Source organism: Eubalaena glacialis, chromosome 7 (assembly GCF_028564815.1).
Source record: "Eubalaena glacialis isolate mEubGla1 chromosome 7, mEubGla1.1.hap2.+ XY, whole genome shotgun sequence".
In the NCBI taxonomy this organism is placed as follows: domain Eukaryota; kingdom Metazoa; phylum Chordata; class Mammalia; order Artiodactyla; family Balaenidae; genus Eubalaena; species Eubalaena glacialis.
The window spans coordinates 112,674,292-112,689,077 of NC_083722.1; the positions used below are offsets into that span (position 1 = coordinate 112,674,292).

The 14,786-nt window shown below is 57.6% G+C and overlaps 2 protein-coding genes across 9 annotated transcripts in view; both read left to right on the forward strand.

Moving 5' to 3' along the window:
• The window catches only part of UROC1 (urocanate hydratase 1), a 38,041-nt gene extending 33,878 nt beyond the window's left edge, over nt 1–4,163 (forward strand). For all 3 annotated transcript variants that reach the window (XM_061197374.1, XM_061197375.1, XM_061197373.1), the window contains 2 exons: nt 2,316–2,415; nt 3,200–4,163. In XM_061197374.1, coding sequence (XP_061053357.1) covers nt 2,316–2,415; nt 3,200–3,340 — 241 coding nt within the window. In that variant the 3' untranslated portion in view covers nt 3,341–4,163. The remainder of the gene's footprint in view (nt 1–2,315; nt 2,416–3,199) is intronic.
• Nucleotides 4,164–11,578: 7,415 nt separating this feature from the next.
• ZXDC (ZXD family zinc finger C) overlaps nt 11,579–14,786 on the forward strand; it is a 31,064-nt gene continuing 27,856 nt past the window's right edge. For all 6 annotated transcript variants that reach the window (XM_061197379.1, XM_061197378.1, XM_061197380.1 and 3 more), the window contains exons 1-2: nt 11,579–12,448; nt 14,611–14,763. In XM_061197379.1, the coding sequence (XP_061053362.1) occupies nt 11,593–12,448; nt 14,611–14,763 (1,009 nt within the window). In that variant the 5' untranslated portion in view covers nt 11,579–11,592. The remainder of the gene's footprint in view (nt 12,449–14,610; nt 14,764–14,786) is intronic.

The following is a 14,786-nucleotide window of genomic DNA, read 5'->3' on the forward strand; positions in this document are numbered from 1 at the left end:
TATAGTTTTTGCTTTCTTGTGTGGAAAAGCAAGTTTCTAAGTCATAAGCCACCCTGATACCTCTCAGTTTGCTTTCAGTTTTTCCACGATCTCTTGGCTCCCCGATTCTGAGCTGGTCAGTGTCGCCACTGGGTCGCTCTGCGGTCCCTGCTCTGCCCAGTCTGCTCTGACTGTGTGCTGGGGTCTGTCCTGTGCTGCCTGCCCACGCTACCCGCCGTCTGCTCCTTTTAGACAGGGCGCAGAGCGGGAGAGTCGGCAGTCAGTCCCTGGTCTCGGTGGGTTGGACGGCTGCGTAGAGACTGTGTGGTTCCGTCCCTCCAGGGAGGGTGCGGCCAGTTCCGGAGCCGCGCGGGAGGGTCCGGGCCTCACCGTCGGTGCTGAGCCTTCCCCTCAGTCCCTGTGTCCCCGCCTTCTGTCCTCACACCCGGTTCAGCCCCGGGGCCTCACATCTTTGAGGAATAAATGCACCCGTCTTTGTCTGGATACTGATACTGTTTCCTCACTAGAGTATATCTTGAACCCGGCTGTGCATGGGGATCCCCAAGGGGCTTGTTTCTCCTGGACAAATGGTCATGATAGCAGCATGCTTTGCGGGCTAGCAGTGGAGATTAGTCACGGCAGCTAAGGCTCCTGTGGTGCGCGACCTGTGCACGGGTGTCTCCAAAGACAGTCGTCGAATCATCTCGATGGTCCCACCTATGAGGCAGCTGCACCCAGAGTGTGACTCTGCCTGGGGTTCCCAGCAAACCCACCCGCAGTCACTTGTGAAGGAGCCAGGACAGGCCCCCCCCTCCCGCCGCCAAGGCACCCCTCCTGTGAACATGAACCGTTACTGTGTGTGTGTTGTGGGTGCCACAGTTCCCGGCATGAAGATTCCTGTTTGCATAACCTCTTCAGCCCTGGCCGGTATCACTGCCTGAAACCCAGGGCTGCCGGGCTGGTGGGCAAGAATTACAGACTCTGTTGTTTTGCTTTGAGTCGCTGTCTCCCAGGGTCCTGTTCCTGAGTTGCGTGTTCTTGTTCATCTTATAATGTTGAGTACTTCCTTCCTTTGTACATCTGGCACTGACTCTTGTTACATGTGACATAGGGTTCTGCTTTTATGTCCTTCTCAATGGGACCGTTCTCTGTCCAGCAACTGCTCTGAGATACAGGTCCTCCTTTCTTGCTGTCTTTCTGGGCCCAGGACTGCTCCAGGCAGGGTTTGCAGAGGTCACCTGGGGCCGAGCACCTTTGCCCTCTGACCATCTGGGCTTCGGGCTACCAAAACGAAAGATGTCGTTCTAATCTCCAAAAGTCCTCTCTGGTCAAAGGACTGTGGCTGCCGCCTGCTTTGTCCTCTGATTCCCGGCACCAGCCTCTGACAGGCGAGTGGTGATGACCTTGAATCCGTGCAGAGCCTCCTCCACCACAGGGGCCATGGGAAGTGCTGGGAGCCCGCTCGCGGGCACAGGGCTGCCGGCTGCAGGGACACAGGCCCGGGTGCAGGAGTTCCGCTTCCGCTCCCTGGGTGGGATGGGGCAGAGGGTCCTCACTCTCTTGGTGGGAACCGGCTGAGGTTGTCAGGAGGGTCCAGCTGGGCAGAGAAGCGGGTGAGGCCGGAGGGGCCAGAGGATCTGAGACCTGAGGGTTTGGGGTCATGGGGAGGAGCCTGGCAGTAAAACCTGGCAGGAGCTGACAAGATTAAGGGCGTTTCCGAATCTTTCGTGTGTGTAACCGAAAGGGGCTGGAGGGTCAGGGATGTGAGCTGGGCAGGAGCCTTTGAGAAAGACGTGGAGGGTGAGGATGGATCCAGGGGCTTCAGGAAGGACGCAGTCTCCATGGCTGATGGGGAAAAACTGCGGGGCAAACGGCGGGAGAGGACGGGCGCTGGCACATGTGGATGATGAGATTCGAATGACAGCTCTCAAGACACGCGTGACCCCAGAACACACCAAACCCGGGAGAGGAGGTGGTCCAAGAAATGCTGGACATCAAGGAAGTCGGCCCTCAAATCAAGTAATCAGGACCCCAAATGCGAGTACAGGAAGGCAGAGTGCTAAGGGCAGCAGGAAGAGAGAGCCACGTGGAACGGCAGGAACCACGGAAGAGGTGGTCCCGTCCCCCACGAAGGCGACACGTGGGGGCCCGGAACAGGGGCCTGGGGTCTGTGGGTGGAGCGCGGAGGCACGAGTGGGCAGCCTGCATCCCTCAGGCCGTTCGGCACAGGCAGGCTCCGGGCTGCAGGGCTGTTTCCCCAGACAGCGCCTCCGAAGCAGGCCTGCCCCTTGCAGGGTCGCACCCAGCGTGACCTGGGAACCTTTTGCCTCTCGCAGGGGCGAGGTGATCAACGGGGGATTCGGCCTTGTGCTGGACGGGACCCAGGAGGCTGAGCAAAAGGCCAAGATGGTGCTCAGCTGGGACGTCTCCAATGGAGTGAGTGACCGCCCTGCCCTCCTCCCAGAAAACAGTCCGGAGCCCCCGCTGCTCCTGTGTCTCCCCTCCAGCCACCGCCAGGGTTTCCCTCCTCTTCAGACGGCCGCATCTCAGCCCGGCTCTTTCCAGCCCAGCCTGTGTCCGCAGGGGGCCCGGGCGGTGTCGCTCGCATGCCTGCTTGCGAGTGCGCGTGTGGTGCGGGTCTGCATCCCTCTCGATGGCCACGGCGGGGCCTGAAGGGGGAATCAGCACAGATGGGAGGTCGGGGGTGATGGGGGTATTTGCAGATGTGAGTGGAATGGGGAGAGGCTTGGGAGCCCGACGCTAGGGTTAGACTTGGGTGGCCCAGGAGGGTGGAGGGGTGGAGCCCCAGCAGAGGGGGCTGGTCCTGTCCTGAAGGCAGTGAGGCAGTGAGGGAATGGCTGGGGGAGGTGGGGAGTGGCAGGAAGGCAGCAAGAGGCGGGGGGAGTGCCGAGGCCACCGTCCAGGGGTCCCTGAGGACGCTGGGCCGGGTGGAGGGAAGGAAGCGGGCGGGAGAGAGGTCTGAAGGCAGAGCCGAGGTCCGTGTGCTCTGAGGACGACGCCGGGGGCCTGGCCTGGGGCCCCTGCCCGGGGGGGAGGAGTCCGGGCAGAAGGATGGCCAGTGTCACGTCGTCACAGGCGGGTGGATCAGTTTTCTGGCCAAGAGAGGAGGAGGTGTGAGCTGGGAATGCCTCGTGGGAACCCACTGACCGCCGCCGACGTGGCACCAACGCCGCACGCCCTCTCCCCGCCCCGCCGGCAGGTGGCCCGCCGCTGCTGGTCTGGGAACCCGAAGGCCTACGAGATCATCTGCCAGACGATGCAGGAGGACGGGGGCTTGGTGGTGACACTGCCCCATGAGGTGGCGGATGAGCGTGTGCTCCAGCAGGCCCTGCGGCTGTGAGCGGGACCCGGAGCCGTGTGGCCCCCTCACCACCTCGGTCCCGCCCTCACCTCACAGCCACCTGGCTCCCGCCGCTGCCCCCCGTGCTCTCCTGGGTCAGGAGCTGTGCGCACGCCCTCTTGGGCCTCGCCACCCGGAGGGAGTGTCGCTGCGTCCCCAGTTTACAGCTGAGGCCAGAGGGGCGGGGACCTTTGCTGTCACCACGCGGCTCCCTGGGGACCGGGAAGGCAGCGGGGGTCTTCTTCAGGGCTGGGTGCTCAGGCCTGGCGCGGAGTGGGCTCCGGGGCTGGTGCCGTGAACACTGGCCAAGCGGGGCACCGACCAGTCCTTGGAGCCGCCTGCTGTCCCTCCTCCCGCCGAGGGGCAGGGCTCCTTGGGCCAGGCTCTCGCCCATCGCCCCGCCTTCCCCCCGACCGACCGACTGGCGTGGGGCCGCCAGGGGACCAGGCAGAGACGGCCTCGCCCGGGCCGGCGACCTCGCTGCACAGAGAGGCCAGCTTTGATCATGTCCTTATTCTCCTTGGTTCCCAGGACAGGCTCAAATTGAGAAAGAGACTGGGGGCCGGCCTCCAAGGAGCCGCAGAAAACTTGACACCCTCCCCCCACATCTAGCCGGGGGTCCGAGTCCTCCCCACGGGCCATTCCACCTTTGCCTGAGCTAACAAAACCCCATTGTTGTCTGGGCAGCAATGTGCCCGTAAAAAGTAGCGATTTTCCAGCCTTCCTGGTAATTAGGAGTGACCATTGGCCTGCTTCCGGCCCATGAGACGACGGGGAAGTCTGCTGGGTGGGTCTTCCGGGAAAGCTGTAATAAAAATGGACAGGTGCGGCTGCCTTGCTCTTTGCCTTTGCCCCTTCCTCCTGCCAGAACCTCAGGTGTGATGCCTGGGAGCACAGCAGCCCTGCTGTGAAGTGACCGTGAGGACCACCGTGGCACTTGGAGGCATGTGGAAAGGCAGAGGTGCCTGGGCTCCTGGGCAGTGCCGGGAGCTGCTATACCAGGCCCAGATAGCCTCCCCTTCTCCTTGGTCCTCACCTGCTAAAGCCGTCCTGGGCGGGCTTCTCTTCCGCACGGCGAGCAGGGGGTCCAAATGATTGTATCGCCGTCAACAGGTCTCCGTGGAGGGCACCCTGCTGTGTGTATCTGCGCGAACATTCCCTGTTCCTAGGGAGAAACAAAGAGGATATGTCTAGTTTGAAGACCAGACCCTCCCGTCATCCTTTCCCATCCAGCGCCCTCGCTTATTCAGGACAGCCAGGGCTTGGCCAGCCTCAGGGCAGGGTCTCAGGAGGCTTCGGGCCACGTGTGAGGGCTCCAGACCCTCCCTAGGCGCCCTACTGAGGCCGCCGGTGAGCAGGCTCCTCCCCTGCCTCATCTGCCAGCAGGGAGAAGGGACAGCTGACACCCAGAGTGGGGCCACCACCGGCCCGGGGGGAGTCAGGGCAGTGCCCGCAGCCTCGGTAGGCATGGAGGTGCCAAGTAAAGAGTGTCACTCGCCACCCGGCTCTGCAGGGATCGAGTCACCAGCCACTGCAGCCGCTGACTTGCAGCACACCCGGAAAGTTCAGGGCGAAGATCAGGGTGAGACTCTCTGTGCTCTGGGAAAACTGGCAGAACAGGCCCTCAGAGAGTCAGGTATTTTCTGGAGAAGTTTATGAACCTGGATTCTCACCTCTTCCCACACTTAGAAAAGCACTAAAACCATTAACTTAGATATTTGCTCCTTCCCACCAGCAGCAACCTTCTGCCAGCCTTCTTTAAGAAAGGAGAGATGTGTAGTCCACTCAGAAATGTTTTCATCAGAACGATGAAGGTAGAAAACAGTTGGCCCTGATGGGGGTGAGCTCGGCTGCCTTCAAAACTGGGGCTTGTGAAAGTCTCCAGGCCCCTCCCGGGGCCCCCTCTGCTCCCTGGGAACCTGGACCCGCCCGGGAACGGAGGCTTTCCCTGCCGACCAGCGCAGGCCGGTGCAGGAGGGCTCAGCTCTCTCGCCCTGGGCTTTCCAGAGGGGGCTCCTACCCTGGGGGCTGGTGCTGGTCTTGACCTGCAGTTGCGTTCTATTTGGCCTGCCCTCTGTAAAAATTTTTTGACATCGTCACCGATTTTTAGAAATTGGGAAATTTCACTTAAAAAATCCAGATTTTGAGTTACTTAAAGAAGTCAAGAGATTAGGTGACGCCACACGCTCGCCACCGCTGTGGCAACAATTAGCCAGAGGCCCCTTGGGCCTGGGCTTATTTCACCCAAGTTACCGCAGCCCTGCAGCCTCTGCTGTCCTCCAGTGGCGAGGCCAAGTGTGTTTGTTGTTTATTCTTGGACAGGAGCTGCTGATTTCTTACCCCTGCCTGTTTCCCACGTTTGTGTCACCTGCATGGCCTCTGTTGGGATTTGAATCTGTGTCTGTATTAGGGCTCTCTAGAGAACCGGCAGGAGGTATACCCGTACATATATCCATATGTGCTATAGATAGATGTCCATATATAGAGGTAGATGCCGTGTATGTCATGTGAGCCGGAGGCCCAGGGAAGCCGGGGGGCGCAGTTCAGCCCCAGCACCAGGGCCAGGGAGCCCGGGGCGCCAATGTTGTGAGTCCCAGCCCAAGGGCAGGCGATGAGAGGAGGGGTCCCAGCACAAGAGGGAGGCAGGAAAAGGCAAACTCCTCCTCCTCCTACCTTCTGTTCTGTTTGGGCCTTGACTGCTTGCATGATGCCTATCACTTTCTCTGGGGAGCCCACCCATTCAAGTCCTAATCTCATCTGGAAACACCCTCACAGACACACCCAGAAGCAAGGTTTAAAATGGCCCGATCCACACATGTAAAATTTACCGTCACGGCGATCTTTGATGGAGAAGTTTCCTTTAACTCTGTGGTATGATGATTTACAATAAGAAATATGTGTTTGGTCTTCAGCCCCGTTTCTGGCCCAGAGCTCCTAAAACCCGTGGAATTTCCTAAGTGATAAGTGAGATGAAGTGTTTTGCTATTCGCAACGAGCCCCTTTCTGCCACACCTGAATTTATGTTTCCGAATTTGGGGCCTCCCCTGAGATGGGGCTGGTCGCCTGGAGACCCAACCTTGTGACTGGAGAGTTGAACTTTCAGTTTCCCACCCCCGACAGGGAGGGGAGAGGGGCTGGAGGTTGAATCAATCACTGATGGCCAATGATTTAATCAATCTCACCTGTGTAAGGAAGGCTCCAGGAAAAAACAAAAGGAAGGGGATGGGGAGAGCTTCTGGGCTAGTGAAGCCCTGCAGATCCGGGGTGAACGGCACACTCGCGGTGAGAGCCCGAGTCCTTCCCCAGGCCTGGCCCTGTGCGCCTCTTCCGTCGGACTGTTCTTGAGTTATGTCATTTCATGATAAGCCAGTGATTTAAGTAAAATGTTTCTCTGAGTTCTCTGAGCTGCTCTGGCAAGTTAATTGAACCCGAGGAGGGGGTCATGGGAACCCTCCATATGTAGCCGGTGGGTCAGAAGCACAGGTGACAACCTGACTTGCAATGGGCATCTGACGGCACTCTGGCAGGACTGAGCCCTTGAGCTGCGGGATCTCCTGGTGGATAGTGTCAGATGTGAGTCAACTGCCTGGTGGTGCTGGGGAAAAAAGCACGTTGGAAGGCCCGGCCCAGCCCAGCCCCACTCCTGCCGCAGCTCCGGAAGGACTGCATGCTGCCACTGACCAGAGTCCGCAGTGAGGCCCTTCAGCCTGTCAGGTGCTGCGCGAGCCGCATCTAGGCTGGTGGGGTTTCCCCGCAAATGCAAATATGACAAGTGCACGTGTGTCCTCTGCTTCTCCTCCCCCGGCTGCCCCAAGCCCTTTCTACACCCACCTGCTCCGAGTGCAGGGCCTGGGTTCCTGAGGGTGAACGGGCAGCGTCTGCGGTGCTCCTAATGCCCGGAATCCCTCTAGAATATGCGTTTCTGTCTGTGCCTGAGACACCACTGAACCACCACCACCAGTCAAGCCCAGGGAATGAGCTGCCCCTCTGCTCCTCCCTCTAAACCCTACTGCTTGTTGCAGGGTGGTTGGGAGGGCTAGGAGAGTCCTCTGCAAACGTTTAACAGGGCTCATTTCACCCATTTAAAAATGTTTTTAAAAATACCGTCAGTCACTCTTGAAAGGTGAAAAATCAAGCAGCGGAAACATCCATATTGCCACCAAAGGTTTTTCATGAAAACATTATTTTTCTTTATTGTGGTAAAAGACATATAGAATTTACCATCTTAACCATGTTTAGGTGTACAGGTCAGTGGTCTTAAGCACGTTCACATTGCTGTGCAACCATCAACACCATCATCTCCAGAACTTTCTCATCTTCCCACACTGCATCTGTGTCCTCATTACACAGACCTGCCCACACCAGCCCTTCCGCCTCCCCAGCCCCTGGCACCGACCATCCCACTTTCTGTCTCTAGGAATCTGACTTTCTGTCTTTAGGGACTCACGTGAGTGGAAGCATGTACTGCAGTGTTTGTTCTTTCATGACTGACGTGCTTCACTTCGCATAATGTCCTCAGTGTTCATCCATGTTGTCCCATGTGTCAGTATTTCCTTTTTTTTGAGACTGAATAATATTCTGTTGAAGCCATGAATCACATTTTTATTTATCCACTCAGCCATCGGTGGGCAGTGAGGATGCCTCCACCTGTTGGCTGCTGTGAACATGGGTGTGCAAATATCTGTTCCAGTCTCCGCTTTCAATTCTTTTGGGTTCATACCCAGAGGCGGGATTGCTGGGTCATATTGAAACCACACAACTGAGATGGGATTCGAACCCAGCCAAAACCCAGATTGGGACTCAAACCCACGGGCTAGGACTCGAACCCATGGTCTTTTAAGTAAGACGGCACACCTGGTCTCAGGACTTGATGAAGCTCAGGTTCTTTATGCCTCAGTGCAGAAGGAATTCAGTGAGAGACAAAGTGAGAGGTAAGAAGTGGATTTATTTAGAGAGCTACACATTCCATAGACAGAATGCAGACTGTCTCAAAAGGTGACAGCGGCCCTGGGAGAAACACTCCACAGACAAGAGTGTGGGCCAGCTCAGAAGGCGAGAGGCCCCGAAATATTGGGTGGTTAGTTTCTATGGGCTGGGTAATTTCATAGGCTAATGAGTGGGAGGGTTATTCCAACTACCTTGGAGAAGGGGTAGGGATTTCCAGGAATTGGACCACTGCCTGCTTTTTGGCCTTTTATGGTCAGCCTCGGAACTGTCCTGGCACCCGTGGGTGTGTCATTTAACTGATGCATTACAATGAGCATGTAATGAGGCTCAAGGTCCACTGGAAGTTAGATCTTCTGTCATCTTGGACCTAATGGGTTCTAACCAGTTTTTGTCGTATCCAAAACCTTTTAAAGGTTGTGCCCTGCCCCCTTCCCTCCTGTTTCAATATGGTAATTCTATGTTTAGTTTTTTGAGGAACTGCTACACTGTTTTCCACAGTGGGGAAAACATATTTAATTATAAAAATTAAAGACACTCATGATCTAAAACAAAATGAAAAAGTGTCAAAGGGAGTGAAGTGTAGAGTGAAAGAGCCCTTTCCCACCTCAGTTCAGAGCAGTCACAGGTGCTAGCAGTGTCCGTGTCTTTCCAGAAACTTCCCCAGGATATGCAGGCACGTGAACACACCTACAGTTTCCCCCCTAAATAAATGGGGTTCTCCCCAACAATGTCCTGCATGGACTTCTCCTAACAATATACGTTTCGTGGAGACATACAGAACATAAGTCACCATTTTAAAGTGTAAACGTTGGTGTTTTTCGTAGACTCACGGTGTTGTGTACTCATCACCACTGTCTAATTCCAGTACGTTCCATCACCCCGAAAAGAATCCCTTAGCTCTTAACAGTTAGTCCTAATTCCCCGTCCTCCATCCCCTGGCAACCAGTAATCTACTTTCTGCCTCTGCGGATTTACCTATTCTGGACATTTCATATGAATGGTATCACACAATATGTGATCTTTTGGGTCTGGCCTCTTTCCCTTAGCATGTTTTCAACGTTCATCCATAGTTTAGCATGTATCAGTACTTCATTCCTTTTTATGGCTAAATAATATTCCTTTCTATGGATAGGCCATATTTTGTTCACCCCTTTGTCTGTTGATGGACACTTGACTGTTTCCGTTTTTCTAAATGTAGCATTATGCTACTGTGAACATTCACATACAAGTTTTTGTGTGGATGGGTTTTCATTTCTCTTGGATATATACCTAGGAGTGGAATTGCTGGGTAATAAGGAAATTCTATCCTTAACTTTCTGAGGAACTGCCAAGCTTTTTTCCACAGTGGCTTCACCATTTTACATTCCCACCAGAAATATATGAGTGTTCCAATTTTTCCACACCCTCACCAACACTTGTTATTGCCCATTTAAAAAATTATAGCCATCCTAGTAAGTGTGAAGTGATATCTCACTGTGGTTCTGAATTGCAGAACCCTGATGATTGAGTTTTTTTTCATGGGCATATTGGCTAATTGTATTTCTTCTTTGGAAAATGTCTGTTAAGATCCCTTGTGTATTTTTAAATTGGATTGTCTGTGATTAAGTTACAAGTTTTAAAAAGTACATTCTGGATAGTAGATCCCCATCAGATATATGATTTGCAAATTTTCTCCCATTTTGTGGGTTATCTTTTCACCTTCTTGTTTGTGTTCTTTGACTCAAAAGAGTTTTTAATTTTGTTGACGCCCAACTGGTTTCTTTTCATTGGTTGTGCTTTCGGTTTCACATCTAAGAAACCACTGTGTAATCCAAGGTCACAGATCTAGTAGTTTTATAGTTATAGCCCTTACATTAGGCCTCGGATCCATTTTGAGTTCGTTTTTGTGTCTGGTACGAGGTGGAGGTCCAAACCCATTCTGCTGTATGTGGATAACCAGTTGTCCCAGGACCATTTATTGAAAAGATTGTTTCCTTCATTGAATGGTCTTGGAGCAATTTATTTTTGGCACAAATTCTTACATTAAATGTTTCCTATTCTTTTCAATATTATTGATGTACCTTATTTTATTTATTGGCCGTGTGGAGAGACCTAAGTTCCCCAACCGGCATTGCAAGCGCGGAGTCCTAACCTCTGGACCACCAGGGAACTCCTGAAGTACCTTATTTTTTTAAAAAAATATATTTATTTATTTATGGCTGCATTGGGTCTTCGTTGCTGCACGCGGGCTTTTCTCTAATTGCGGCGAGCGGGGGCTACTCTTTGTTGCGGTGCGCGGGCTTCTCATTGCCGCGGCTTCTCGTTGGGGAGCACCGGCTATTGGTGTGCGGCCTCCAGTAGTTGCAACATGCGGGCGTAGTTGCGACATGCGGGCGTAGTTGCGACATGCGGGCGTAGTTGCGGCAGGTGGGATCTTCCTGGACCAGGGATCGAACCCGTGACCCCTGCATTGGCAGGCGGATTCTTAACCACTGCGCCAGGGAAGTCTCCCGAAGTACTTTATTTCTGAAGAACTTTTAATAATACATCATTCCTCAATTCAATACACATTTACTGAGCGTCTCCACTGCTAGCATCTGGGCACACAGCTCTGAATGACTCAACGGGGTCCCCGTCCTCACGGAGGCTTCACTGGAACAGGTACGAACGGAACAACTGCAGTTGAGAGCTGTCTGAGGGGCGGGGGGAGGGCACTCGGAGAGAGCCCCCCCAGGCTGGAACCCGCTCGTCCTGCGGGAGGAGGGGGAGCGGGGCGGGGGTCCGGTGGGGGGAGCAAGGACAAAGCGGGGCCGCTCGGGGAGGGGGCGCAGCCGGACCTGCGCTTCGGAAGATCACGGGCGCGGCCGGCGGAGGACCGACCGGGGGCGGGGGCACGGCAGCCGCGGGATCATCGTCCCGGAACGCGCAGGTGGGGCGCGGTCGGTCCGGGCGGGGACGAGATGCGAGGCAGCGCGCACTGAGGCGGCAGGACCGCTCGGAGCTACAAGCCGCCGGACTGTTCCCGACCCGCCGGTTCCGCCGGTTCCGCCGCGCGACCCGGCCGGGAGCGTAACGCCAACCTCTAGCGACCCACCCCGCACCGCCCACCGCGAGGAGCCCTGACGTCACGCGGCCCGGCAGGCCCCGCGCCCAGCCCGCCGCTCCGCGCACGCGCGCCTCGGGCCGGCTCCAGCGCGCGCCGGGCTGCACTCCGCGCCGGGCTTTGGCGCCGACTCTTGTGCGTAGCGCACGGCGTCGCGCTCCGCGGGCGTGCGTGCGGGGTGGCGTTTCCGGCGAGGCGGTGGCTGGACGCGCAGCGGCCCAAGATGGACGCGCCGGCGCTACTCGCCGCTGCGGCCCCGGCCCCACGCGGACCCCAGCTCGGCGGCGGCCCTGGCCGGACCCGCAGAACCCCGGGCTCCGCGCACCGCCGCCTGCTGCTGCTGCGGGACCCCGAGGACGGCGCGCAGGAGCCGCGGCGCGGGGAGGCCCGGCCGGCGGGCTCCGGCGGCGGCGACTCCTTCGTGGTGCTGCTGGAAGTGGCGCGCGGCGCGGCCGAAGTCCCGGGGCGGCGGGAGACCGAGCCCGAGCCCGGCGCCGCCGCGAGCCCGGCCGGCCGCCCTGCGCAGGTCCCCGGCGCCGCGCCCCTCGTGGGTCCCCGGGCCGCCGGCGGCCAGGACCTGCTGGTGCACTTGGAGCGCGGCGTCCTCGCGCTGGCCGCGCCGTCCCGCCGTCCGCCGCCCGGCCAGGAGGCCTCCAGCCCGGCAGGGGCCCGCCGCGCGTCCGCCGGCCCCGGGTACCGCTGCCCCGAGCCGCAGTGCGCGCTCGCCTTCGCCAAGAAGCACCAGCTCCAGGTGCACCTGCTGACGCACGGCGGCGGCCAGGGCCGGCGGCCCTTCAAGTGCCCGCTGGACGGCTGCGGCTGGGCCTTCACCACGTCGTACAAGCTCAAGCGGCACTTGCAGTCGCACGACAAGCTGCGGCCTTTCGGCTGCCCGGTGGGCGGCTGCGGCAAGAAGTTCACCACCGTGTACAACCTCAGGGCGCACATGAAGGGCCACGAGCAGGAGAGCCTGTTCAAGTGCGAGGTGTGCGCCGAGCGCTTCCCCACGCACGCCAAGCTCAGCTCGCACCAGCGCAGCCACTTCGAGCCGGAGCGGCCCTACAAGTGCGACTTTCCCGGTGAGCGGCGCCGGCGGGGCGGGGCGGGGCGGGCAGCGCGGTGTCTCTTCTCCCGCTCGGGGTCGCGGTGGCTCCCGAACCCCGCCTGGCCGCGAGGCTTGGGCAGCAGCTCGGAGAATCTCGGCGCCCTTCCCCGGCGGCTTCCGGTGAGCGAGGCCACCAGGCGTCTTCCCGGAGACGGGAGTTTGAGGCAGGTCTCCTCACTTAGAAAAGCTCCGTCCGGCGTGTAGGCGCGTGCCCCGGGCTGCAGGGACGCAGGGCCACGCGGCCCAGGCGAGGCCTTAAGGCGCCGAGGGGATGATCGCGGGGGTGCGGTGCATCTACTGTTGTGCCGTTGAAAGCGTTGTTTCCTTCGGGCTTCACAGTTGCGTAAAGTTCTGAAAGTCGTCTTCATCTTTAGACGGAGAGACTCTGGGCAGGTGGATGCAGTGGGCGGAGGGGTCTTTCTCCGCTGTGAGTGCCCCTGAACTCTCCCCCGGGATAGGCAGCTCTAGCACGAGAGAAGGTTCTTGCCTGGGAAGGAGGGGCTGCGGTGCGGGGGCCACGCTGCAGAGCCAAGGCAGGGAATGGGGGCAGTGGGGCGGGCTGGGGGCAGGGTGCCCGAGGGCCTCCCAGGTGCCCTTCCTTAAAAGAGAAGCGTGAGTGTGTGCCCGGCGACCCTGTTGATGCGTTATGGACGCGGAGTGCGCCCCTTAGAATGTACGTTATGAAGTGTACTCACATGTGGGATTTTGAAAGGGCGGAAGAAAATTCACATGTTACCAGGTTCCCGTGTTTTCTTCCCACGTGCCCTGGCCTGGTCTGTGCAACCCGTCTCCGTGGAGAGCATGGCTGTAGGCCACTGATTCCGAATGCTTGGTCCTGCATTCGGAATCTGACGGTGGTCTGCGGACCGCCCTCTAGTAAAAAGCTCAGGGGCCATCCTTCTGAGCATAATACCGGGAGGATGAGGGGTTCAGCCTGCTTCTGGGCACAGGGTCACCCTGGGGGTTTTGAGGTGGGCGGGAGCAGGAGAGGGACCAGTGAAGCTCCGTGAAGTGTTCCAGACCGGAGTGTCCTGAGGGGTGACCCAGGTAGAGGCAGTGGGACGCTGAGGAGGCTCCAGGTGGGAAAGATTGCAGAGCTGGGTCAGGAGGCTTGACTGTCGGTTGGGGGAGGGTGCTTCTTGCTGAGGCAGAGACCGGCTCAGCCTGTTCAGATCTCCCTGACGGAGTGTGAGAAGATACCAAGGCCCGAAATAAGGAATGGCTGGGGCTGCTGGGCATAGACAGATTTATGCCCGAGAGGAGGATTGTAAGGCATTTAGGAAGATCAGCGTTTCCCAGTTAAGTGTCGCTATGAAAAGTGGGGCTCCCTGGGCTGTCCTGCAGAGTGCTGTGCGCACCTGGCAGCACCATAAAGGCTCTGAGAAGCGCTGCAGCAGAGACTCCTGGTAAGCATCTCGTAGCCTTGTGTTTTCTGCCCTGTTTGAGCGCTGAACCTTTCTGTCAAAGGAGAACTAGTGACGTGCGAAGTCTGGTGGCTCAACCGGGGTTGAAGATGCAGGTGGTGGGAAAAGGCCATGTGAGCGAAGATGACCCCAGTGACCCTTGACAGAGCAGGGAACCCCGAGGAAATGGACCAAAATGGGAGAGAAGCTCGCTGCCAGAGGCCGGGCCGCCAGCTGCCAAGGACGTCCGGGAGGGTGTTTACGAGGGTGGGGGATGCGGCCTCACTCCCACAGGTGAAAAAGTCTCAGGTGTTACTGCAGTCGTTCGCAGCCCTTCCAAGCTCAGCCCGACCAGACGGAATCTTGTTCCTTAGTCTCTGATTTCTCTCGTTGGGTTTATGGTCTCACGTGGGCAACCTGGGCAGTTGAGTTCCCACCATGTCCACAGGGTCTGAGCTACAGAACTGGGGGCAGGGCTGTGCTGGAGGACTTTCTCTTGATCTGGTGCTTTGTCTCCGGGTCACATGGGGACAGGTGGCCTGTGTGCACCCGTGGGCTGCCCTGAGCCACCCCTACTTTAGCTGCAAAGGTCTTCACTGTCTGGAGATGCTCCTTAGTCGTCCTCCTCCCCGTCTGCCCCAGTGCACGCAGCGCCCTGGGGTGGTGGCTGGTTTAGCTGTGTTCTGTGATTTTCGTTACGCCAGTGAGCAGGGTTTGTGTTTTCTCTGTTCAGGCTGTGAGAAGACGTTCATCACAGTGAGTGCTCTGTTTTCCCATAACCGGGCCCACTTCAGGGAACAAGAACTCTTTTCTTGCTCTTTTCCTGGATGCAGCAAACAGTATGACAAAGCCTGTCGTCTGAAAATCCACCTGAGAAGCCATACAGGTAACGAGCCGGGGACGTCTGGA